General features: G+C 38.0%; 1 protein-coding gene across 1 annotated transcript in view; it reads left to right on the top strand.

The window, feature by feature from the left end:
- The window catches only part of ATP8B4 (ATPase phospholipid transporting 8B4 (putative)), a 240,815-nt gene that overhangs the window by 180,373 nt on the left and 35,340 nt on the right, over positions 1 to 25,102 (top strand). Inside the window, exons 15-21 of the mRNA XM_023509982.1 lie at positions 1,553 to 1,718; positions 3,778 to 3,966; positions 8,874 to 8,989; positions 12,095 to 12,259; positions 13,250 to 13,361; positions 15,464 to 15,569; positions 23,942 to 24,089. Of these exons, the coding sequence (XP_023365750.1) occupies positions 1,553 to 1,718; positions 3,778 to 3,966; positions 8,874 to 8,989; positions 12,095 to 12,259; positions 13,250 to 13,361; positions 15,464 to 15,569; positions 23,942 to 24,089 (1,002 nt within the window). The remainder of the gene's footprint in view (positions 1 to 1,552; positions 1,719 to 3,777; positions 3,967 to 8,873; positions 8,990 to 12,094; positions 12,260 to 13,249; positions 13,362 to 15,463; positions 15,570 to 23,941; positions 24,090 to 25,102) is intronic.

Raw genomic sequence — 25,102 nt, 5'->3', positions numbered from 1 at the left:
AAAAGTACTTTAAAAATAAAACTAGTATACTGTAATCACTTTAAAAAGGGTAGCCATTATTAAATTAGTGAGTGGGCAGGGAGAAAAATCAAGAATAACATTACAGAGTTATTATGGCAAAATATTCAAAGCATGGATTTTTGGCTCAGTTTGAGTCCTGGCTCTGCCATGTCCTATTAGGTGGCCTTGGCAATGCTCAGATTCTCATCTGTGAAGTAGGGATAACAAAAATATTTATTATACTATACATGATTAGGAAGATTATGTGTAACGATTCATATAAAGCTGTTAGCATAGTATCTGGCTCATTGTAAACAATCATATTTCTCATTTTTATCCAGTATTATTAATGTTAGAATAAATCTGGTTTTAAGGAACGAGGGACCTACACTTGGCTCCAGTTTTACTGCAGGTAGTAACAAGCTGTGTGACTTGGAACGGATCACTTAAATTACACCATTGTTTCTCTCTTACAAAGTAGTTGCAATAGTATCTGTTTTTTTAACTTTAGAATAAACTTCAAATATTAATGAAGTCTTTAAGTATAACAATGCTGTAAATAATCCTAAGGGAGGCGATGTGGGCTGTGTAGCTAATGAGCTTATGTAAAAGTGTTCAGAGCAGAAACCTTTGTAGGATCACTCGTGAAATAGATACAAGTTCACAATCTCTTATAAAAAATTTAGGAGCCAGATATGTTTAGAAATTCAGAATCTTCTGATTGTAGAAAGATAATCTTATAATATCTGACGTTATATTATGTACTGTCTTCAGACATCTGAGAAAGTATCTCAGAAAGGCTTTAAAAAACCTATAGCTAGACACATACCATCCCAGGTCAGATATTGCTGCTAAAAAGCCTTCAAGTCAGGTTAGGTTTTGCTATCAAGTAGGTTTTGAGAAAAACTTTCAGTTTTCTGGGGACTTTGTTTTTATTTTTTATTTGCAAACAAGCATTTGTGGATCTGTACAGCCATCAGAGATTTTTCTTCCCCTTATATTTTTGGAAACTTTATTGCTTTGGTGCATAGCTCTGAAATGAGAAGATTATATTCAACAGTAATGATGAAATAGCCATTTTAGTGCCAGACATTTGAGGCTACAAAATAATACAAGAACTAGAAATACTCACAGGAAGTTTTTTTTTTTTTAAATTAAATCATAGCTGTGTACATTAATACAGTCATGGGGTACAGTGTGCTGTTTTTATATACAATTTGAAATATTTTCATCAAACTGGTTAACATAGCCTTCATGTCATTTTCTTAGTTATTGTGTTATAAGACATTTATATTCTACATTTAGAAAGATTCACATGTACCCTTATAAGATGAACCATAGGCATGATCCCACCAATTACCCTTCCACCACCCCTCCACCCTCTTCCCCTCCCCTCCCTCTCCCCTTTCCCCATATTCTTGGGCTATAATTGGGTTATAGCTTTCCTATGAAAGCTATAAATTAGTTTCCAGAGGAAGTATTTTTGAATGTTAAAAGAGTATTGTTGGAATGAGGTCTATAGTTTGTTGTTGTTGTCTCTGTTTTCCTACAGAAAAAAGAGCCTGTGGATATCTCAGTCAAATCTCAAGCAGATAGAACATTTCAGTTCTCTGACCACCATTTGATGGAGTCCATTAAGCTGGGCGATCCCAAAGTGCATGAGTTCCTTAGGTTACTTGCTCTCTGCCATACGGTAATGTCAGAAGAGAATAGTGCAGGTAAGTGAAAAACGTGTCTGAGTGGTGGGCTGTGTGTGTTGGTTTCGGTTTTGAATATCAAAATTGACAGTAAGTTTAAAGGATTTTCAAATTAAAGTAGAACATTGCATAAGGGGTTTACCTGGGACTAGCTTTTCTCAGTGTTTGTTTATATCCCAAATGTTACCACTATGAAATTATATAATAAGAAAAAAGAAAAGAGCAACAGCTAGCTTTTGCCTTCAGGGCATTTTCTGAACCAGGAGAACTTACTCATTCGTTTCCACCCTGGGGCTTGGGTTAGAAACAGCACAGCCAAAGGCCTGCCCAAGGTAGAAAGTATACCAGAAGGGTACTCCTCTAAATGGGGCCTCCTGAAGACTACTCTCATCAAAGCACCAATGTCATACTTTAAACAACTTGAAAAATACTGAGAAATAAAACCTGGAGGCATCATGCTACCAGACTTCAGGTTATACTACAAATCTATAGTGATCCAAACATAATGGTACTGGCACAAAACTGGAGATGTAGATATATGGAATAGAATAGAGAACCTAGAGATGAGCCCAGCCACCTATTTCTAAGTATTGTTTTGCCTATTTGAGTTTTTTTCCAATTCCATATAAAATGAAGTACTATTTTCCATGTTCTTTAAAGTATGATTTTTTTTTCGTCCATCTGTATTCTTTATCTCAGTCTCTGACCTGAACAATTCTTACCTTCTTATCTAGTTCATGGATGTATTCAAGAATATCAAAATGCTTTTATAGTTGTTTTATAGCAGGAGAGGTTGGTCCTGACACCTAGTCTACCCTGTGGCCAGAAGGAAAAGTTACTATATAATTTTATAGGTAGACCAAGTAATTGATTTAAGTTTTTCCCTTTTCTCAATTTCGAAAATTCATTTATGCCTGTATCAATCCAAACAATACAATACAAAAACTAATAATGGCAAAGCTACTCATAGTTTTCCTGAACTCTAATCTCACCCTGTAGGGGTAATCAGTGGTAACATTTGGTGTGTATCATTTTATCCTTTCCACTTGTTCATAGCTATGTACAAGAACGTATGCAGATAGGTAATGCTTTGTTTCTTTTTTAACACAAGAGAACTATAGTTTATCTACTTATATGCAACTTGTTTTCTTAATTTACTTTGGACATCACTAATCATTAAATATGATTATAGCTCTACCCGCTTTTCCCCATTCATTTTTACATACAAACATGATATAATTTTACATAGAAGGGTTTGTTTTATACATGCTGTTTTAAAATTATATACATTTTTTCTCTTTTCATCCTTTTTATCTCCATTCTTGTCTTACCCCCATTCTACCACACTCACAGTATCAGATAACGAAAATTAACATCCTGGTTTGAGTCCTTATATTTTAAGATTTTTTTTTGTGTATTCTTTTTTTCTTTATTTATCTATGGTGCATTTTATAAGGGTATAAATTAAATCTACTAAGTGTAGAATATAAATATCTTAACATAATAACTAAGAAAATGCAGTGAAGGCTATGTATGTATTCTTATAAAATGATCATTAGTGGCAGACTGAAGTATAATTTGAACTTACTGCTCCATCACTCTTTGGCTGTGCAGTCTTTCCAAAATCATGTAACCTCTCTCAGTCATAAATTCTATCAGTATCAAATGAAAATAATAATTTTAATAATCCCTACCTCAAAGGCTTGCCCTGAGGAATATGTAAGTTAATACATATTAAAATGTTTCAGTTTGTGAAACATTATAGCACATCTCTAGTCACTGAAAATAGAAGGTGTGGCCTCTGATCTAAGAAATTTTCAGCACAATGGAAAGACAGAAATGGATATTTTCCCATAAGATGCCAAGGGCTACCTTGATGACACACATGAAGTCCTATGGTGTCCCAGAGGACAGGTGCTTGATTCAGCCCTGGGTGAGTAGAAAAGATCTGAGGATAAAAACGATGTTTAGAGCTGATGCTTGGGTCTTGCACTGACGAAAGAGTTGGAGTGGGTATTGAAATTATATGAATAGTAGATATTATTCTTAGTATTGATATGCTTCTTTCTTTTTCTTTTAGGACAACTGATTTACCAAGTTCAGTCACCTGATGAAGGGGCTCTAGTGAATGCTGCTAGAAATTTTGGGTTCGTTTTTAAGTCTCGGACCCCAGAGACAATAACAATAGAAGAATTGGGAACACTAGTTACTTATCAATTGCTTGCCTTTTTGGACTTCAACAATATAAGAAAAAGGATGTCTGTCATAGGTATGGCTGGTAGCTGAGATTATTTTTGATCTTTTGATAGCATAGTGGTCATTTTGATGCCTTTGAAAGATTCTTTTACTCTTGAACTCTTGTGTCCCTCAACTTAGCTTCCACACTGTAGTAATATATAAATGCCATTTAACAAGTGCCTATTATGTGCCAGGAACTGTCCTAAATGCTTTACATGAGTATTTGTAGCAATGAAATGACAAAAAATATCAAAATTAAAATAAATTAAGAAATAGAAACCACAAAAACTGCTCTACATGAATTAACAGACTTAATTGTCACAACAATCATTGCAATATCTTCCAAATCATTCCCCCTTATAATAATTTCATATGCTGATACCAAGATTTTTTTTATTTCCCTAAAACATAGACCTGATTTTGCCTTCCCTTAGTTAAAAAACATTGGTGGCTTCCCAAAATTTAAAGGATAAAGTCCTTAGTCATGATAAGCAAGATGATTTGCAATCTGATATCGGCCTACTTTTCTTCTGCTTCCCCCAACTTTGAGCTGCAGCCTCATCGGACCTCACCCCTCCCAGGTACGCTGTGCACTTTTACACCCTTTGTGCACGCTGCTCCCCCTGTCTAAAGCATGCCTTTCCCTCACCTCTCCCCTTGGAATCTCCTACTCATCTGGTAATGTCCAAATCAAATGCCATCTCGTCTCTCAGTTCCTTCACATCTCCTTTGTGTTCCCCAGAGCCCCTTGTTCATAACACCAGTGTGATATCAGTCCCATGATACTATTACTGTCCCAGTCAGTAGACTGTGTGCCACCTGAGGGCAGGTGCTATGCCTTCATCATCTTAAACTGCCCAGGCCAATCATGGAGCTTGGTTTTCTACAAATGTTTGTTAAGTAAAATCCAACCCACATTTTATAACTTATGAATATCCTGCTCAGCACATTAAAACAATTTCCAACTGTGGAAAACACATGTATATATGTAATGGCAGGGTTTTTGGTCTCGAACCACTGGAAATTAGACCCGAGAGATTGTCTTAGCAGGTAAGAACAAAACAACATCTGAGGATGTTTATTTTTATTTCTTATGACAACAGAATGTAGCCAGTCATCAGTGCAACTGAGAGGCGTGCTGGCCACACTGGGTGTGGCCTCATCTGCCAGCAGGAGCGATCTCCCCTGTACAGCCTCAGGGGAGGTGTTACTGACGCTGGTTTAGACCAAAACGGGTTTCTCTTTGCTCTGAGGGTGTTGACAAAGATCTAAGATTGCTACACAGGGAGATGCTTGGCTTTTGCTCAGTGCTGGTCACCATGACAGGCTGTGGAGAAATTGCAGCCTAACCACAAACATCAGATGTTTGCTTTAATGGATCCCATATGAAGAAAGGTAATGCTCCACCACAGATTTCATGGAGGTTTGCTGGCTTTATTTTGGTTCTGCCTGGTTTTTAAGCAGGAGGAATTTAAGAGGGAGTCCACTAGGGTAGAAAAGTCTCTGTTTGATAGCAAGGCAAGAAAAACCATCCTGGTCTCATGGTCATCACATGGGTTGGTTTGCGGGGACAACACCTTGATGTTCAGAGATTTGTGGTGCTTGCCGCTGCTGCGCCTCCTTCTTTTTTTGTTTTCCCTTCTTCCTCCCCTCCTCCTCCTCCTTCCTCTTCTTCTGGTCCTCCTCCTCCTCCTTCTTTCTTTTGTGGGAAGAGAGGCAATCATTCATCGAATCATCAAGGTATAGTTTCAATACCTATAGTACTTTCATTCTGGGGAAAGAGCCCTTATTTAAGTCAGAGGAATCTGAATAAAAATTGATTTCTGTTTATAGAGAAAATTCAAAGATAGTTATGAATGGAGACAACTGTCAGATAATCATTAAAGAAGTATAAATTACAATTAGCTCCTTGAAAAGCCCTTCTAAGGTAGTTAGATAAAGGTTGGCCAATTCTAAGCTTGCTTTAGACATTGTCATAGCACAAATCATGCTACTACGTGACAGGCATTTCCTTGAGTGGTGTATGAGCAGCTGAGATATGACAAAGGAGAATTATCTGTCATCCTTCACTGCGCTGCTGTTACATCTACTTAGAAGCCGTTTCTGACCTTTTCCTTTCTTCTGTGTCACAAAGGCATAGCTGCTGCTTTTAATGAATTTTGTGCAATTATAATTCATTTTAATTAAACAAATATCTATTAAGTGCCTAACTATGTTCTAGAGCGGTGGTTCTCAACCTTCCTAATGCTGTGGCCCTTTAATACAGCTCTTGTCAGTCGTGACTCACAGGTTGAGAACTGCTGTTCTTGAAAGTAAGGTAGCATGTGAAAAACTGAAAGATATTTTGTGTCCCTGCATCCAAGAGAACATAGTGAAACAGGGTAGAAAACAGACTGGAAAGGGAAGACCTTGATTTTGAGCCCTCTATGTGCTATGGTAAGCAGCAGTACAAAAATGACTCTGGCTGGAATATACAGAAGAGTTTGGAAGGACACAGGGGAGGGATGAGTAAAGCCAGTTAGGTTAACATGATTAACCTAAGTGATAGAGACATTCATAGCTTTGATTAGATATATGGGTAGAGAAGGGGTAAGAACTATGAGTGTTGCCCAGATTTACAGTTTGGGAGACTGAGTGGATGTTGAAGCGGATTACTGAGACTAGGGATATCTGGGGGAGCAGCTAATTACTGGAGGAAGGTAACATGTTCAGTATGAGTTTGAAGACCTGGGCATATTCAAGAGATATTTAGTTGGTAGTTAGATGTACAAGTCAGAGGGAGTGCTGGAAATGGATTAGGTATAAGATGTACTTTTGAGAGCAATCAGTCTGTTGATGGAAACTGAAGCTGGAGACATGAATGCAGTAGCCCAGGGAGAGTATGAAGGATGGAAAGAGAAAAAGACCCTTAGTAAGTCTCTGAAGAACACCAACATTTAAAGGGCAAGCAATGCAAGAAGATTCTTTAACCTAAAAACTATGACCCCTGTCCAGGCTCTGGCCACATGTTATCTTCTCCATTTAAAACTGTTATGTTCTTTTAAATTTATTTTAAAAAGGGTTAACTTCTGAGAAGACTGAGAAGCCTTTGAGCAGAAATGACCAGAAGCCTTGGATGAAAAGAGTTATAAAATTTGCTGAGCTGCTGAGGAAAATGTTTGGTGCATGAACTTAACCAGAATTCCATTATATTGGATTTGCACAAATTTAAAGGAATGGATGCTGGGTTAAGAGAAAGCTTCAGGATGGAAAATATTTATTAAATCACAAAATTGTGCAGCTGGAAAGGACTTCTGTAGTTAGATCATTCAAACATCTCCTTTTTATTTGTAGAAGCTGAGACATAGAGATGGTAAAGGACTTGCACAGATTGCAATGAGTTTTTTTTTATCCCCCAATATGGGCAATTAGAGCTAAAGTAAGTACAAGAAAAACTTTATGAGTTCTAGCAATTAGGAAAGCTGAATAAGACAAGACCTAGACAAAGCCAAGGACCAAAAAACTTCTAGAGTGCATTAAATCTGTGCAAGCCAGGAGGAGGAAACTAGAATAGATTGTGTTGGCTAAGGGTAGTTAAAGGTTAGAGGGGAAAGTAACTTATTATATATATATTTTGTGAGACAGAGTCTTAAGCTGTCATCCTGGGTAGAGGGTCGTAGAATCCATCACAGCTCATAGCAACCTCAAACTCTTGGGCTTAAGCAATTCTCTTGCCTCAGCCTCCCAAGTAGCTGGGACTACAGGTGCTGGCTATTTTTTTTATTATTGTTATTGCAGTTGTCATTGTTTAGCTGGCCCTGGCTGGGTTCGAACCTGCGACCCTCGGTACATGTGGCTGGTACAGTAACCACTGTGCTATGGGCACTGAACTGGAAAGTAACTTATTGTATTTTGGTATTTATATTTAAAAAAATCAAGCTGTAAATTTCACATCCCATTACATTAATAGATAATATTTATGTTCATCTGTTTTGAGGCATTCTATTTTTAGAGAAAAGGCATAATTGAAAGGAAAGCACTCAAATGATGAACCTTGTGAGGGTTAGAGTGTTCTGACCATGAAATTGTGACCCAGGTGGTTATTCTTGGGAAGAATCACATGGCTATGTCATTCATTCTTTCATTCATTTAACAAATAATTATGAAGTGTCTATTTCATGTCAAGGTATAAAACCAAACCTATAAAGTTAGGACAAGTGTTCTGTGGTTTACAATAAAGATTTTTCTGATAGCAATTTGTGGGTAGGATTGGAGATGAGGGGAGCCTAATAGGGGGTGCAGTCCCACATTGGGAATTACAGGCTGAAAACACAGTTCTATTAATACAGATTTCCAATAGGAAAGGGTGAAAATTTTATTTTTTAAAAGCCTTCTGTGAGATATGCTTGCAGCCAGGATTGTGACCCAGGAATAAACTGCCAAGAAAGAGTAAAGGGGGTAGAGAAATGTGCCAGTGAGGACTAAGAACAAATGCCCAAGCCATGATTTTGAGTGATTAGAATTCCATAAAGAGATGATTTGGAGTAACAATGATATCGAATTGAACAGTAGTAGGTCTTGAATTTCACACCAGGAGATGGGCAAACAAAGCTCTTCATTCCTCTCAACATGGGGGTCTAATTTAAGTGTATCAACCCTTCAGAAGTAGTAGGCAAGAAAAATAGGAAGGTATTATGTATCAGAATAAAAATACTTGTTTCTGATTTTGAGAAATCAAAGGATTTCAGTAGACAGAGTATTTCTAAATTAATAAAATAGGAATAAAGCCAAAGACTTAGGTAATAACCTGCTAACCAGAGACACTGAGTGTTTTATTTACTACTGTCTAAAACATTATGCCCATTTCCAAATTGCCTGATTGGAGCCTTGGGAGAGTCTAATTTTGATGGATTTCCTTGATTGTAATCTGCTTTTCCTAACTTTTTTTACTTTTTTCAGTTCGAAACCCAGAAGGACAGATTAAGCTTTATTCCAAAGGAGCAGATACTATTCTGTTTGAAAAACTTCATCCTTCCAATGGAGACCTTCTGACTCTGACATCAGACCATCTTAGTGTAAGTGCCTCTGTCTTAAAGTTACCTCGGTGGCCCTTTTGCCATCTCCTATAGTTAGGTCTTGTTTTAAAAATATCAGCTAAACGATCTGACTACTGAAATAGAAAGCATCTGGAGAGCAGTTCCACAGGAAACTGTGCCAATGAATGTCTGAAAACTGGCATATGGACCCCTTCCTGCCCTGCTGGGAGGCCAGTTGGTCTCATCACAGGTGGATTAACACACAGCAGCTGAGAAGTAGCCACAGCGTGTGGGCTCCTGAACTCAGGCCAGGCCCAGGCTGGCGGTGCTTTACGACCACCTATGAAACCTGCTTACAGTCCCCTGCAGCTTCAAGTTGCTGCTCTTTGGGGGCCTGGACTGGTTCTGGGAAGTGGAGCTAGAGAGTTGCTTTTGCTTGGGTTCTGATGTGTTTGGTACCAATGGAATGTTTCATGATTATCTCGAGGGAATGGTTTAGGGTTGTGTTTTTTTTTTTTTTCTTTGTATTTTTTTTCTTTTTTTAAAATTTCAGATTAATAAGAGGGTACCAACGACTAGGTTACATTGCTTGCATTTCTTAGGTGAAGTTCAGTTTGTAGCCCTATACCCCGGGGGTGTGCTATACACCCTTAGGGCTGTGTTTAGGTGGGAAGAGGACAATAGTACCTGGAGCCAGCTTTATGCTCTAAGGGCCTTTTTATTTAGGTCATAAATCATAATGACCCGTTGTGTCCCCAAGGCATCAAATTGGTACATTCTAAGACCAGTGTAATTTCTTTCTAACAGCTTTCCAAAGGAAGCAGGAGAGATCTTTGGTACACTTTTGTTTTTCTTTCAAGAAAGTAAGAGCCTGTGAATTAATATGAATTAATGTTACTTGGTCAAACCTGGCATTCTTGTGTCTCTCTAATGTTTGTTTGAAGTTCCGTTTAAACCCATGTGAACTTTGAGGACATCTGGTCAAAACTCTCATTTTCTCATTGATTTCTTTCCTTTAGAAAATTATTGAAGATTTACGTTCTTTGTTAGGCCCTATATTTAATATAAAACATTCCCTGAATCTTTAAAACAAACAAATAAACTAAAAAAAAAAAAACAACCAAAAAAATCCTCTGCTTGACTTTAAGTTTAAAAAAAACGAGGGCTTAATTATATTGGTTACACACATAGCTATTGTTTTTGTCTTTTCAATAGAGCGTTCTTGATTTTCTTTTAATCTTTTCCAGAAGGCCGGCATGGTCATTTTAATTTTTTTTCTTATGAAAACAACATATCTGATCTGATATGTTGACAAGTATCTGATTTTTGCCATTACTCAAACACCAAGGCCCTGGATTTTTATATGGTCTCCTTTCATACTCAAGTATGGGGAGGCTCGTTTGGTCTTTTTATATGAGTATGTCAAATAATTGTTTTTTCAGCTAATATCTACTTAACTTGCTCTTTGCTTCATTCATTGTATTCATTTTGGCTTCTAGATTCTGAGGTTTTAAATTTGTATTTAATTATTGATTTTGAATTGTTTAATGATAGGAAAAGACCTTGTTCAAATGCTCATTTAGGATTAAACTTGCGTTTCATGTGCTAATTAAATAACTTAAATCATCTGTGCCCTTTTGTAATGTCCTCTTAGAGTTGATTCACTGTTGTACAGAACAGAGGGGAAGGCACTGGAATTGCCCAGTGGGGTTGCAAGCCATGAAGTGTTTGTGCGAATTAAGAGGACAAAGATCATTAGGAGGCAGTAACTAGATTTCCAGATCAATAGAGGACTCAGTGGTGGTCTCGAAAGGCAGGACTTATAAAATGTGATTGCGATATTCAAAGCGCTACCCACTGCCTGTGAGATAAATTTGGATAATTTTTCTCATAAACTCTCTGAGCTAAACCACATCATTGCAGGACGTGCTGACTTTTCTTTCTATTTACTTAATTAGGAAATGTCATGGAATAACCTGTGTCTGCCCATAAACCTATATCTGTCCCACGAACCGAAACGACAGAGAAGACGTGTTCAATGGCTATAAAAACTCTTTGCTTACAGCTTAGAGGCCCATAAAATGACCACAGGAGACACAGGGGAAGTGGGAGTTTTTTAGGATTTCCCTAAAGCAATCTACATGTGTTTCTAGTTATTGCGGCTGTGTGAGACGCTTAGCAATTACCCATTTCTTATTCTCCCAGCCCCATTAGGTATCATTTGGGATTGCTAGTTTACTGAGATGCTGAAAGAAAAAGCATGTATGTTTTCCTAATCAGTCTGACTTATTATTCAATACTAACTTCATAGAATATAATTTCCAAAAACAATGATTTATTTAAAAACTCACCCGACTTCATCATGACGGTATCCTTAACATTTCAAACAACTTTTTATTATTAAAATAAAACTTTAATATAGCAAAACATAAACGTTTCATAGAAGAGTTGAGAATGGGAAGTAGAAGTGGCCTCCTGGCTTAGTCCTGCTTCCCAGAGGCAACCCCTTCCTTTCTCTCCCCTAGGGGTTATTATTATAACCTTAAGCAATATGCGTAAGCATCTGTTATCTGACTATTTAACATTTATTTATTCATTTATTATTTACTTTTACCCTTTTATTATGGAAAATTTCAAGCAGATACAAAAGGAGACCTCAATTCATTTTAGCCAGTAGATGTATTACTGGTGATAAGACTTTTTGGTAGGGTGTCACGCTGCCCTTCCTTGAGACAGGCTTCTGCCCTTGATTTGAGAGCTATGGATCCTCTAAAGATCTTTTCACAGGAAGCTAAAGCCTGTAAAACACACTGGGTCCCTCTCATGGGAGAAAATGCTTCCTTCAGCATGGATAGGCTGGAAGCAACAGCCTTTGCTGCTTTAAATGAATATGTCAAGTCCTGGGCACCGCTGATTGCGTCTCAACTAGCACACACTGCAGCAGCTATTTCAGCTGTCTTTTGGGGGAAGCCTCGTTCCCTTGAATGTTTTAACCTCATAGAAAGTAAATACAAAATATATACATGCATCTCCCAAGTGCTCTGGGGACAATATGCATTTGAGTGAATATTTCTTACCTGCTGTGGTTGTTACTGCTGTGCGTACTGTTTCTCATGGTTCCTAAATCTATGTCTTCTCTGGCAGGAATTTGCAGGGGAAGGCCTTCGAACCTTGGCCATTGCGTACAGAGATCTGGATGACGCGTACTTTAAAGAGTGGCATAAAATGCTTGAAGATGCAAATACTGCCACAGATGAGAGGGATGAACGGATAGCGGGGCTGTATGAAGAAATTGAAAAAGATTTGATGGTATGAGTTTAGAAGCACAATGGTTTGTGTTTACAGAAAGGATAATATGAGTTTAGAGAGCAAGCATAGGAATAAGCCGTTGGCTAAATCATCTTGCACACAGCAGATGTTCCTCTTTTAAACACTGAATCATGTTTTATAATGTTGGCTTTGGGTTTGCCCTGGATGGTCTTCCAAAGCCTAGAGGTTTATTTCTATTAGTAGCTTATGCAATTGGAAGTCCTCCAGGAGTAGAAGATAGTAGACACCCTACTCTTTCTCAATCTCTGTGTTATGTTTTTTTTTTTTTTTCTTCTCTGTTTATGACTTACCTTTTTAGAGCAGGAAGGGTTAAAACAAAATGATGTTATGTTTGGCTTGAGTAAACTGCTATGAAGAATGGGGCTATAGCTCTGTCTAAACCATTCCAAGCCTGTGAGATTCCGGTGCTATCTGTGCTATCCAGAGCATGCTCTATCCTAGGAACCACTCTTCTCTGAGACACCAGTGATTAGGAAGCTCATTGTGACTAAAGACTAGGGAGGGTACTAGGTTTTATTCACCTTTGGATGACAAATCACACAGGAACTTCATTTTTTAGTTTATGGCACATGCTGGTTTAATATAGGAAAATCACTGCACAGCTTTCTGACCGGAGGGTGAAGTCTTTCCTTTGAACTCCATTGTTGAAATTAAATGAGGAAGCAGCTGGGAAATTGTTAAGTCCTTAGAGGCTCAAATGTTTTCTGATCACTTATGCTAACATGTTATCTGAACCTATCAGTCTCCTATGTAAGTTCTAACTCCCAGAATCTCCGCCATTAAGTTGGCTTAAAATTCCTTTTGGGGTTCTTCCCAGCTCGCTTTTGCATATAATGGGAAGCTTGCTGTAGCAATGCACTGTCTTCAATTCCTGTTTCTTGTCTTCCAAATTCTGTGACTGAAAGCTGTAGATGGTTTGGATCTTGTTTGCAATCACTAACGTAAGATATTTTCTATTTTTCAATAAAGCTGCTAGGTGCTACTGCTATAGAAGATAAGTTGCAAGAGGGTGTTATTGAAACAGTTTCAAGTTTGTCACTAGCCAATATTAAGATATGGGTCCTCACAGGAGACAAACAAGGTAATTTGAAAATGTGTGATGTGATGTTTTGAAAAGAGGGAGATGACTTCTATAATAAAATTTTAATTAACCAGAAAGCTTGTTAGTTAGATATTTGTGCAGTCCTCCACATTGGAAAGAATTGAAATACCCCCCCCAAAAGTTAATATATTGCAAAAATCTACTACTTAAACAAAAGAAACAAAACCAACCTAACAAAACACTTTTTATAGTATAGTCTGGGGTTAGTTGAGTTTCAGTCCAATTGCTTCTTAAATATAAAGTTATATTTACAGGCAATGATGGTATTAAAAATGTTTAACAATTGGTTCACATGAGTATCGTACTCAGTGAGAACAGATATTGGACACTGAAAATCTCAGTTACTCATTTAATTTCTTGATGGTAGGGAAGTTTGGGGGAATCAATCAGGGTGATGAGAAGGCTTTGGAGAACCTCAAGGAAGCTGCTGTTTATCAACTGTTTATGGAAATATTTCATTTTTTCCAATAATAGCCACAGCTGTAGTAGTGCAACCTGGTTGAATTCCAGGACTGCCTGTGCAATGGTGCAGTGAGACTGGACCTACTTTCAGGCAAGACAAGATACCAAGTCATCAAAGAAAGTTATCAGTATACTGTTTCCTAAGAAACAAAAATGGATCAATATATTTTGGATCTATTGCTAACAGTAATGGTTAAAACAAAAGTGGTTTTATGCTTGGCTATAGTAAACTGAAAATATTCAATCAACTGGCACATACCTATTTTTAAGATTCTATCTACTTGTTGGGCACCGTTTAGTGCATTAAGATTCTATCTACTGTTGGGCAACTTTTAGAGCATTCTAGCACTGATGCGATTGATTAGTTCTCTGTACCTTCATTCAAATTACTGGTCATAAAAAATAAAAAGTAGGGAGTTAAGTCCTCAGGTGTATTACTAGACACAGATTCCTCTGAGCAGGGAAAGCTGTTCTAGAATTACACATATCCATGAATTTATTATAATTTCAATTTATTTTTTGAGACAGTCTCACTCTGTCAACCTGGGTAGAGTGTTGTGGCATTGCAGCTCACAGTAACCTCAAACTCTTGGGCCTGAACAATCTCCTTCCTCAGCCTCCTGATTAGCTGGGACTATAGGTGTCTTCTACAATGCCTGGCTAGTATTTTTACTTTTTATTTTTAGTAGAAATGGGGTCTTACTTTTGCTCAAGCTGGTCTCAAATTCCTGAGCTCAAGCAATCCACTGGCCTCCATTTCCCACAGTGCTAGGATTATAGGCGGGAGCCACCACCCCTGGCCTATAATTTCACTTTAATTTCTGATGTTTATACAAAGGATATACTGAGATTTTATCATTGCCATCCTGGATTTAGGAAAAAAATTAATAATTTCATAGAATTAGCTGGGGTCTAATGATTCTGTAGAGTTAGGAAGAATCAAATGTCTCTATTAATACATGAAAGGAGTTACCTAATTATCTCAGGCTCCATTTCTATAACATTAGAGAAGGAACTGCATATCATCTAATTTTCCAGTTCTCCAGTAGAGCAGTACTGGGTGGTTTTGAGATGATAGTTGAATTCCAAGTTCTATCCACTTAATGGAAAAATGGCAACATGTGTGGGAGAACTCTACAAATTTTGCATATTTGTTGTTCATATTTCTTGTTTGCATGTTTGTTGAACATTCTGTGAGTCTTTTTCTTCAATTTGTCTACCTTATCAGAATTGAATATTAGTTCAGTATTTTTGTCTCCAAAAGAAATATTTGGTATTTTGGGGCAAAAGCTTAATATTTGAACATGTCACTGTGTCATAATATCTTAAGGTATTTTCATGAGTGCTAATTTGGAAATTAAAAGATTCTTTAAAAACTAGATAAGAAGGCCAAGGATTCACAGATGTTGCTCTTCTCCATGGGTTTAGCAAGTGGTGAATTTGATCATGTAATCCAGGTCTTTAATTTCTTTCTGGGTTGCTTGTATTGATATTTTATCACCAATCATGCTCTCTCTGACGTTAAGGCTACAAGGGAGAACAGCCCCCGAAGTTTTATGAAAAATATTCATATGTTATTAAGGAATATTTTAACTGAGGTGGGCTTTATTTTATAACAGAAACTGCTATAAACATCGGTTATGCCTGCAACATGCTGACTGATGACATGAATGATGTGTTCATCATAGCAGGGAATACTGCCATAGAAGTGAGAGAAGAACTCAGGTAAGTGCTGAAGGAGGAAAGGAAGGAAAGGCAGAGGGAGGGAAGGGAGAAAAGATCAGGTAGTTGAAGAAGTGGAAAGGTATGCTATAGTTTCCTGTGGCCCCAACTTAGTATGGAGCTCATGTTTACTAAACTCCCATTCATTTTGGTGACAAACTAAGAAAAGTTTGGTATCAGTGGTGAATCATGGCCTTCAGGCTTCCAATATTTCTCAAATTTTTAGGAAAAAAATCAAATCATTTACATTGAATTGTCCTTTAAAATTGTGCATTGGTTGGTACCAGCTAGTTCTCGTGTGGTGATGAGTGACCAGCATCACTGAGGACACTTATTAAAAATTCCCAACTTCCTTCTGACCTACACATCAGGAATCGCCAGGGAATGGAGCATGGGAATTTGTATTTAATAAGCACCTAAATAAACTTATGTTCAGGTAAGTTTGGAAAACAGAGGTGTCGTAGATGGCATGAAAGTTGGAATAGAGTCATTTGGCATTAAACAAAGTAGGTATTTTGACATTAAACCAGACATACACTCTGATGAGAAATAAAGTACTGCAAAACATGTGTAAGTACTAAATAGTACCAGAAAATATAGAAGTGTTGAAATTAGAGTTAACAGTGGACAGACATTAAAGTTTGAAGCAATATTTTTGAATACCAACTTATTTTATTACCTTTTTGTTATTTCAGTTGGATGAGAACATTTAAAAACCTGCATTATTTTGGCAGAACTTTTAGAAATGCTGTCCTATAAAATTTTTTGCCCACTGCTGCTTGTAGTAGCTTCTCTAAGCTCAAGCTTCTTAGGTCTGCCCAGGCAGGTTGATGACTTAGAGGAAAGAGGCTTGCTTCTTGCTCCATTTTAGATGGAGCTAACCTTCCTTCAATATACAGCAGAGCACTGTGGCTTCTTGAATACGACTCCATCATTAACTTTTGTTCCTGAACCTTGAAAAAGAAGTCTTAAACAGCAGCATCACCAATTGACAGTATTTGTAGGACAAATCTCCCCACTTCTCTAACTTATCTAGAGTAGAGATTGCTATGTCATGCCGGTGAGAGCTTATGACTGGAGACTGCATATGTCTTTGCCAAGTAAAAATTGATAAATCTAATTAATTATTACTGATATTATGTAATTATTACTTATATAATTATTATTATTTTTTTGAGACAGAGTCTCACTATGTTGCCTTCAGTAGAGAATAGTGGAGTCACAGCTCACAGCAACCTCAAACTTTTGGGTTTAAGTGATTCTTTTGCTTCAGCCTCCCAGGTAGCTGGGACTACAGGCACCCACCACAACACCTGATTTTTTTTTTTTTGGTTACAGTTGTCATTGTTGTTTAGCTGGCCTGGGCTGGGTTCGAACCTGCCAGCCTTGGTGCATGTGGCTGGCACTGTAATCACTGTGCTGCGGGCGCTGAACCTTACTTAAATAATTTTAATGATAGATCCTAGGGTGTCTATTAGGGAAGTAATAATTTGTTTAATAAGCAATTAAAATTTTTTGTTTTTAGACTTTTTTTCTTTAAATGACCTTTTGTTTTGGGGGGTGGAATTTGACTTTTGCTGAAAGAATATAGATGCGAGCAGATTTAGATTTTAATGAGCCTATTGCTAAATATTTTGAGATGGTGCCCAGAAACAATACTGTAAGCGGTATACATGGATTACCTCATCTCATTCTCAAGCCGTCCAATGGTAGGCATCCTCATTCCCACTGCAGACTAGGACACTAAAGTACACAGCGGGCACATAATCTGCATGAACTGATCCCAGGTTCAGCTATATTTGAATCTAGGCAGCTTGGGCCAGGAGCCTATGTTCCTAATCACTTGCCATGTACTTCCCTGAGCACACCTTAGATATATTCTTACTTCCTTTAAATAATTAATCTAAAAAATACAGTTGTTGAGGCATCCCACTGCTTTACTCGAGTGAGTGGTCAGATACCAGATTAGCAACTAGAATCAAAATACAGTTCTAGGGGACACAGCAGATGTTAGAAAAAGAGTGGATTTCCTATCAACTGGATTCAAATTAAAATCTCAGCTTCAGGCTCACTGGCTGGCTGGGAGACTCTTGATGTATGTAACCTCTTCCTCATTTGTAAAATGGAGATGCAAATATCTATGCAGTAGATTATTTTATTTAGGGAATGAGACGAGAGGCAGACTTAAAGCTTTATGATTATTCTATGGGCTTCCTTCTTTCTTTCCTCTTTCCCTCTCTACTTCTTCCTTCCCCCCTTCCCTTTTCCTTCAGCCATTGATCCCAGTCTTTTCCTGAACAAGAACTACTTTTATTAGTATTTCCCCCATACGGGCAGAGAGCCTGGGACAGTGAGGAAAGAAAAAGTGGGATAAAATAGACAGCTTTTTGGAGGTAGAATGAATAGGGTTTGGAATTTGATTGGACGTGAAGAGAAGTAGAAGGAGGCTTTGTCATTTCTGGCTTGTCTGACTTTCATAGCCCCAAATAAGCTCAGGCGTGCAAGAAAAGAAAGTCATTACATTTTCTAAAACTGAACTTGAACCCTTTTCTGCATGATGACAGAACAATTAAACCAGGCACTTTCAGTTAAATTTAGTTCAAGTTGGAGAAGCACAATTGCCTCACCTGTCACTGCTCATCAGCGTCTGTCCTGCCGGCGTCAAGTGCTTCCCACGCCTGTGTCCCCGTCTGGTCTCTGTCTGGTCTCTGGGGTGGCTGGCTTTCCCTCTTGGCTGACTTCCACACTCTCCCAGGGAAACATGGAAAGTGTGGCTGCTCTTCCTCACCTCGATGTCCAAGAAGACTTGTGTTCTCCTGCAGCCACTTCAGTTCTCAAAATCCCTTTACTCTGCTCTCCTCCATGTCACTGAACCTCTATGGGAAGTGGCAACTGTGCAGTACTTGGATCCCTGAGACACCAGAGGATTCCATGCCCCACAGTGTTCTTCCATCCACTGTCAATGCAGCTGTGGGTTGGGACCCAGGCTTCTTGGAGCCAATGACCAGTATCTGAGCTCCCCTGCAAAGTCCCTCTTCCCTAGTGTGGGGTAGAGATAGAGAATAGGTAATTTCTTTCTACTCTGCTCCTTTTGACAACATTTTATGCCTCAACTCCTTTAAGGATTAGTCTTTTGAGACTTTAGGAAACTGTTTTTCTTTCTTTTCAAAAAGCCCAATTGCGGAGGCAGGAGACTCGCTTGAGCCCAGGAGTTGGAGGTTGCTGTGAGCTGTAATGCCACGGCACTCTGCCCAGGGGAACAGCTTGAGGCTCTGTCTCAAAAAAAAAAAAAAAAAAAAAAAAGCCCAATTAGCAAAATTATAGATGGCTGGAGTTCAGAATGATGATACTGCTATGAGTTTCAAGAGTCTAATTTGATGCTCAAAAAGTAAGATTTTGATTCTTTTCTTGGCTCTGTCAGGTCCTCATGAGGCAAGGCACATTTCTAAGTAAACAGAGAGGGAGGGGCACCCATGGTCCAGGTGGTGACTGGAGAAGGTTGCTTGGGTTAATCTCAAGATTTAATCTCCCTGAATTTGGTTCACTAAATAGATGACACAATGATCATTGTGTGGAAGGAATCTGGAGAAATAGATATTATTTACATACTGTTGTTAGGAGTTAAAATTGACAGAAACTCTCCAGAGGGCCAACTGGCTTTCTATTTCAAAATTACACATATGTGTACTTTTGACTTAATAAGACTTCTGGAAATTTCCCTTAAGAAAACAAATAAACAAATGTATGAATTTGTAGATTAAGAAATATTTATAACTGCATCAATTATGATAACAGAAATTAGAAATAGGTCAAATACCCAACCATGAAGAATTTTTATTAAACATCATGATATATACCTGCAATGGAATGCCATATGGTCATTAAAAGTGTGTATTTATTGACACTGGAAAATGTCCATGATATTTGTAAGTGAGAAATGAGATTACAAAACATGCATAGTATAATTCCTTTCTTTTTGCAAAAAAGTACATATGTATGTACATATATCTACCTCCCTATCTGGAACACATATACAAAGCTTCTCTCTCTGGGTAAAAGAATTATGGATGACATTTACAAGCTTCTTTATGGCTCTTTGTATTGTCTGAAGTTGTAAGATAATAGTGTTCACATAATGCTATTACAGCTAGGAAAAAAGCTTAAAAAATTATCTTCTTTTTTTTAATGAGAAGAAAAAATATTCAGAAGAAAATATAGAATTTCCAGCTAGATACAATATTTCAGGACCCTTGAGGCCACCTTGCTCAATGACAGATAATGTTTATTTCAACCTAGACTTGGAAGTAAGTTCATTCTTTAAGTCTAAGACATAGACGTAATGTATGGTAGAAAATTCTATATAAGTAGAATCAATACATTTATAGAATACACTTGCTGAATATCAGGATTAAGGGGGAAAAGAGCATATGAGAAAAGTTAGTGCTTGAAGGGACTCTCTATTCTCCTAATCTCAGCCACTTATATGGAAGCTCATAACTTTGGGGATGAAATGTTGAAATCTTAAATTTGCACCATTTCATTGTCTTGGGTTTTGAGCTCAATAGGAGTTCATGAAAGAAATAAAAAAGACAGGATCTAACAACAACAACAACAAGAATAGGATGTGAGTGATAATGGGTATTAGAAGGAAATACTCTAAATGCTTATATTTTAACATATCAAGTATCTTTAGATATTACATAAACACGAATATGCAATTTTCATGCATATCATGCCTATGGCTTATTTCAAACTTAGTGTCATGAAACCATTTTAGACACTTTGAATCTTGGGTTGATTTTGCTGCCACACCTGCTCTAGTATTATGGGTATGTCCAGAAAACTGCAATTAAACCCTGTTATGGTTTATGAAGAGATTGCTGCATTGATTACATTTCAGTGATACTATCTCTTCTGGTCAAAGGAAAAGAGACTGAAAATATAATTTTGCTTGGTGTGACAAGGTAACTCATTCCATATTTAATTTTCATAGCATGAATCACGTTGTTAGAAAAATTCATGTCCTCTAACTAAACCCTGAAGTCACTCCACTGTCTCTGAGAAGTATCTCAGTGATATACCTAGGAATTGCTATTTCCTCTTTCATCAACAAAATATGCAAGGGTATTTTTTGAACGCCTCCCTGGTGAAAAGTTGTTTGTTTGAGTGAGCAGTGTTCTCAAATGCAGATAACTCAGGGCCAGTCATACCATCTGGGCTATCTGAAGACATCAGGGAGTGGTGGTGCCCTTGGTGAAGGGAAATATCATGGTGGTCGTTAAGTCAAAGAGATTCTTTAAGACGCTGTGCAGGGCAGACAAACAAATGCAGCTTGGTCCTAATTCCTAACTACCAGTCACCCAGGCAAAATGTCTTAGTGAGTTAAATGTTTCTCATAAGTCATAAAATTTTAGAGCACTTAAGTAATCTTGGAGACTTACTAGTACGTGCTGGTGCGGCAGTCCAAGTTTTCATAGCTGTTATCTATTTTGACAGGTTGAGTTACTAGTCAAACTGAATAACTGGCCTCATTCCCCTAATTTCTAATAATAAAACTAGTTCAGGGGCTGAATGTCTTAAAGGCATCTTAGGTCATTAGAAATGGCATGAGGTCTTGAAATTGCAATTGCAAGTACTATCTTCTTTTCTCCACTGTTGGCAGGTAAGTAGGCTGTCCCTTAACTGCCCCTGTGGCACTATGTCTGAGTCCAGCCTGGAGGCAGCCTGTGGATGACTCCAGGTGTCAGCCAGTTTAGTGGGATGGACTAGGAACCAGGAATTAGAAGACCTGTGTTCTAGCCCTGGGTCTATCACTGCCCTATCAAGTGACTAGAGGTCAGTTAACTCAACTATGGGCACATGAGATGCCAACCTTGTACCTAAACCCAGATCTTCTCAGGTTCTAAGCCCTAAGTTCTAGCTTTTGTATCAAAGTCCAAATTGTCTTCTTTTAAACTTGATGTTGTAGTTTCAATCCATTCCTTACAGATCCTTTTGATGTTTGAATATACAGTACCCTAAGAGGACTGACTGAACGACTTCTTTCCCATTCTGCTTTTTTTTTGTAGGTTGCATGCAAGCCAGCACGGGCCTAACTGTGCTTTGCTGTGCTTGTGGTGGCATGGGGCTGTGAATGCCACAGTCGCCTCAACTATTAATGCATTCCTGCATGCCAACATTGTAATAAACTGCCCTTCATTACACAGCCTGGAAAAAACAGGCACTCTTTTGTTTAAGCATTTATTATTTATAGTCTGCGGTTAAGCATTGTGTGTTATGCCGGCAAAAATGTATAGTTCCTAGTCATTGAAGGGAATTATGTGAAGCTTTTTCCCTCCCTAATAAATTGCTTTTGTGAGAACCAGCTGGTGTTTGAAGAGCTAAGTTCCAGGAAGAAAAAGAAATGAGACAGCTATAGAGCATGGGCAAAGCTCTGAAAACGTGAGAGCCCAGTGGGGCGGCAGACGTTGGCCTGAGCAGAGAGAATGCAGTGGAAAGCTCAGCAGAGCTGGAAACACTGTCCCTTTTCTGCCTGGAAAAGGGTTCATGGGAGATGTTAGGAAGACAGTTTAGGGGGAAAAAAATCCTAAGTAAATAGAATTTCAGCCAATACTTTCATGAACTTCACCCTTCTTAGGAATGTTTTCATTCTCTGGGGGAAAAACAGAGATTGAGTCATTTATCCAGCGAGTGAGAACTTTACTAAAAAGGAAACCTTGGGAGGTGTTTTCCCCGTGGTGCTTTCTCAAGACCCAATTTATGAGCTTTGCGACATGGTCAGAGAAATGCTCATTTTAAAGGAACTCGTCTCCCTTGCTTCCTTCATTATAAGAGACTGTAAATTTTCATGACTGTGAGGAGGAGCCCCCGACATGGTTATCTTATGTAAAAGCCTGATCCTCCCACTTCGAACAATGATTTTTCACGTCTGTTTTGCCTCGCTTGCTCCACCATAACGCCCTCAGCTTCATGCATAGCACTCTGACTTTATAAATCTTTTAGTTTGATTCTGCAAACTGATTGCTAAATGTATGATATCATCCGTGGAACCATGTGACCTCCGGGTTCCTAAATATAGGATGTGATTTTGGTGCCGGACGGCAGAAGGGGATGTTGAGCCAGAGCATAAGGTGTTTTTTCCCTTCTTGTTTTCTTTTTGTTTTTTTACTTAGTATGTAAACAATTAGTGTTACGTTTTTAAATAATTAGAAAGCCAAGGGCTGAAATGTTATTTTGGTGCACTAGACACTCTCTTCTTTCAGAGGAGACTTAGAATAAAACCATTCTAATAAATGTTTTCTACATAGGACGAGCCTTTAGGGGAACCAGTTCATTTTGCTGGAAGCCAAAACAGTCACTTTCTGGTCTAGCACTCACTCCCCATTTTCTCCACTTGTAAATGCAGTTGTTACCCAAACTGGTAGCTCTGTGCTTGTGGTTGAAGCTTCTGTAGTCACGGCAGCTTGCTCTATGTTACTTCAAAGACTATGAACCAAGTGTTCTTGGAGAGGAAATTTCCCTTCCATTAAAGACATCATCTTTCCATTTTGAGAACAGTAAAATGCCACTTCTGAGGGTGCTCTCTCACCATATGCTCTTCCTCCTGAATGGTGGAGATGCATGGTGTGTGGGCAGGGGTGTTTTATAGCTACTGTTAATTAGATGTAGAGCATTTGGAGGGAGTTTCCCTTCAGACGGACCCTCTACATTTTGGTGTCTGTTTCTTTCCCAGAAGATTTATTCTATTGTTTGAGTTGATTAGTATAATTTTTTTTTGCTTAAAATAGTCTACTATAATGACTGGGCCAATTCAGTAAATACTGTCCTTGTCAAACGATACTGTTTTTATTGTCAAATTTAAAATAAAATGTGTTTCTCAGAGGAGTGTTTTAAGCTGGGTAGTATCACACTATATCTCAAATTGATGAATTTATTTTATACATGGATGCTTTGGAATTCCTAGAAGATCTCATCAGTTGGCTTTAGTCTTTTGCTTTTCCTTATTTAAAACCATTGCAGGCCAGATTGTGGTTCTTAAGTCCCAGCAGCTCAGGCAACTTCATGTACCAAATCTACCAACTATCCCCTAGTTCCAATCCAGCTCACGACGGTGATTTAGCTTTTAGGTAATTTGAAACATTTAAAATGATTCTGTTTTCATCATGTTTACCCTCCTAACATCCTGGATTCTGGAAATTTGCTATGGTATTCCCATCACAAAGAATCATTCAGTTTGCTTACTGAAACTGGATCGTATGCCATATTCTGTCTGAATGGTGATGAAATGAATTTACCTCTAGGCCAGTCTCTTGTTAGCGTTAATAGGTATGCTCTGTATAGTTTGTTATGATTTGTGTCCCCCCACCTCTTTTAAGGAAAGCAAAGGAAAATTTGTTTGGACAAAATAGAAGTTTTTCCAACGGCCACGTAGTTTGTGAAAAAAAGCAGCAGCTGGAGCTGGACTCTGTTGTAGAAGAAACAGTAACAGGAGATTATGCCTTAATCATAAATGGCCACAGTTTGGTGAGTTTGCTTAAGGCTTTTGTCCTTTCTTTTCCTTCACCCCCAATAATCATCTCTTTTATGCTGGATAATGAGACCTCCTTTTAAGTTTTCAAAAAAAAAAAAATCACACTAGTTGAAACAGGGCATATGCAACGATTTCCTGTTTGCAGGGGGCAAGGAAACTTTTAATATATATTTCATATATCATTGTTTGAACCAGCACAGTAAAAGGGAAGCTCTGAAGGAATACTGAAATTTGCAGAATATTAATCTTGTCCAAATGACTGTGGGCCACTTAGCAGTATTGTTTAAGTGCTTTTCTAAAGGGGAGTGTCATAGCTCACTGTTACTTAATTAAAATAATGCAACTGGAGTAATATCTTGTAATTATTGCTCTTGCTAATGTTTGTGATCTGCAGAGCACAACCTGACCTTCATATAATTACTATACCAAATTATTGCCATTAAGATACCTCTGGTGGTCTTTGAAAATAGCAGCATTTTACAGCAATGCCAAACAATTTACTTTGATTAGGAAATCTGGTTTTTGTCATAGTAGAATAAACTTGCATTGTACTTTTAATGTAGTTTAGCTTCCAAATCCTGAACAAGTATCAAAATGCTCTTCTGCGTTTCTAATTTAGAATGCTAATTTCTAATTTAGAATACTAAACTAGAATTCTAATTGCACTACAGTGAAATTATTGTTTGTATTCACAAAGAACTGATCTTACATCTTTCTCTGTCTTTGATAATTATTTTTCATGTTGGAGTTTGGAAAATAAATGTATCTTCTTGTAGACAGTTTCTGAAAGGACAAAAGGATTTGGATATGAGGTATTGTGTTTTCCCCTTTGTGATGAGCTGTCTGTTAGCTCTTAGTGCTTAGAGTATTATCCAGCTGGATTCCAGACGTAATGATGTGTTGCCTTCTACACCATGGAAAGTTACAGAGCTCAGTTGCAGGCCAAGCTCAGTTGGAAGTTTGTCTACATGACACAAACTTCTCCCTTGCACAAATGAACGGCAAG

This window comes from Otolemur garnettii, unplaced genomic scaffold (genome assembly GCF_000181295.1).
Source record: "Otolemur garnettii isolate 467f Iridium unplaced genomic scaffold, OtoGar3 scaffold00011, whole genome shotgun sequence".
NCBI lineage: Eukaryota > Metazoa > Chordata > Mammalia > Primates > Galagidae > Otolemur > Otolemur garnettii.
The sequence above is the reverse complement of the archived record's forward strand: the minus strand, read 5'-3'. Positions and strand labels throughout refer to the sequence as shown.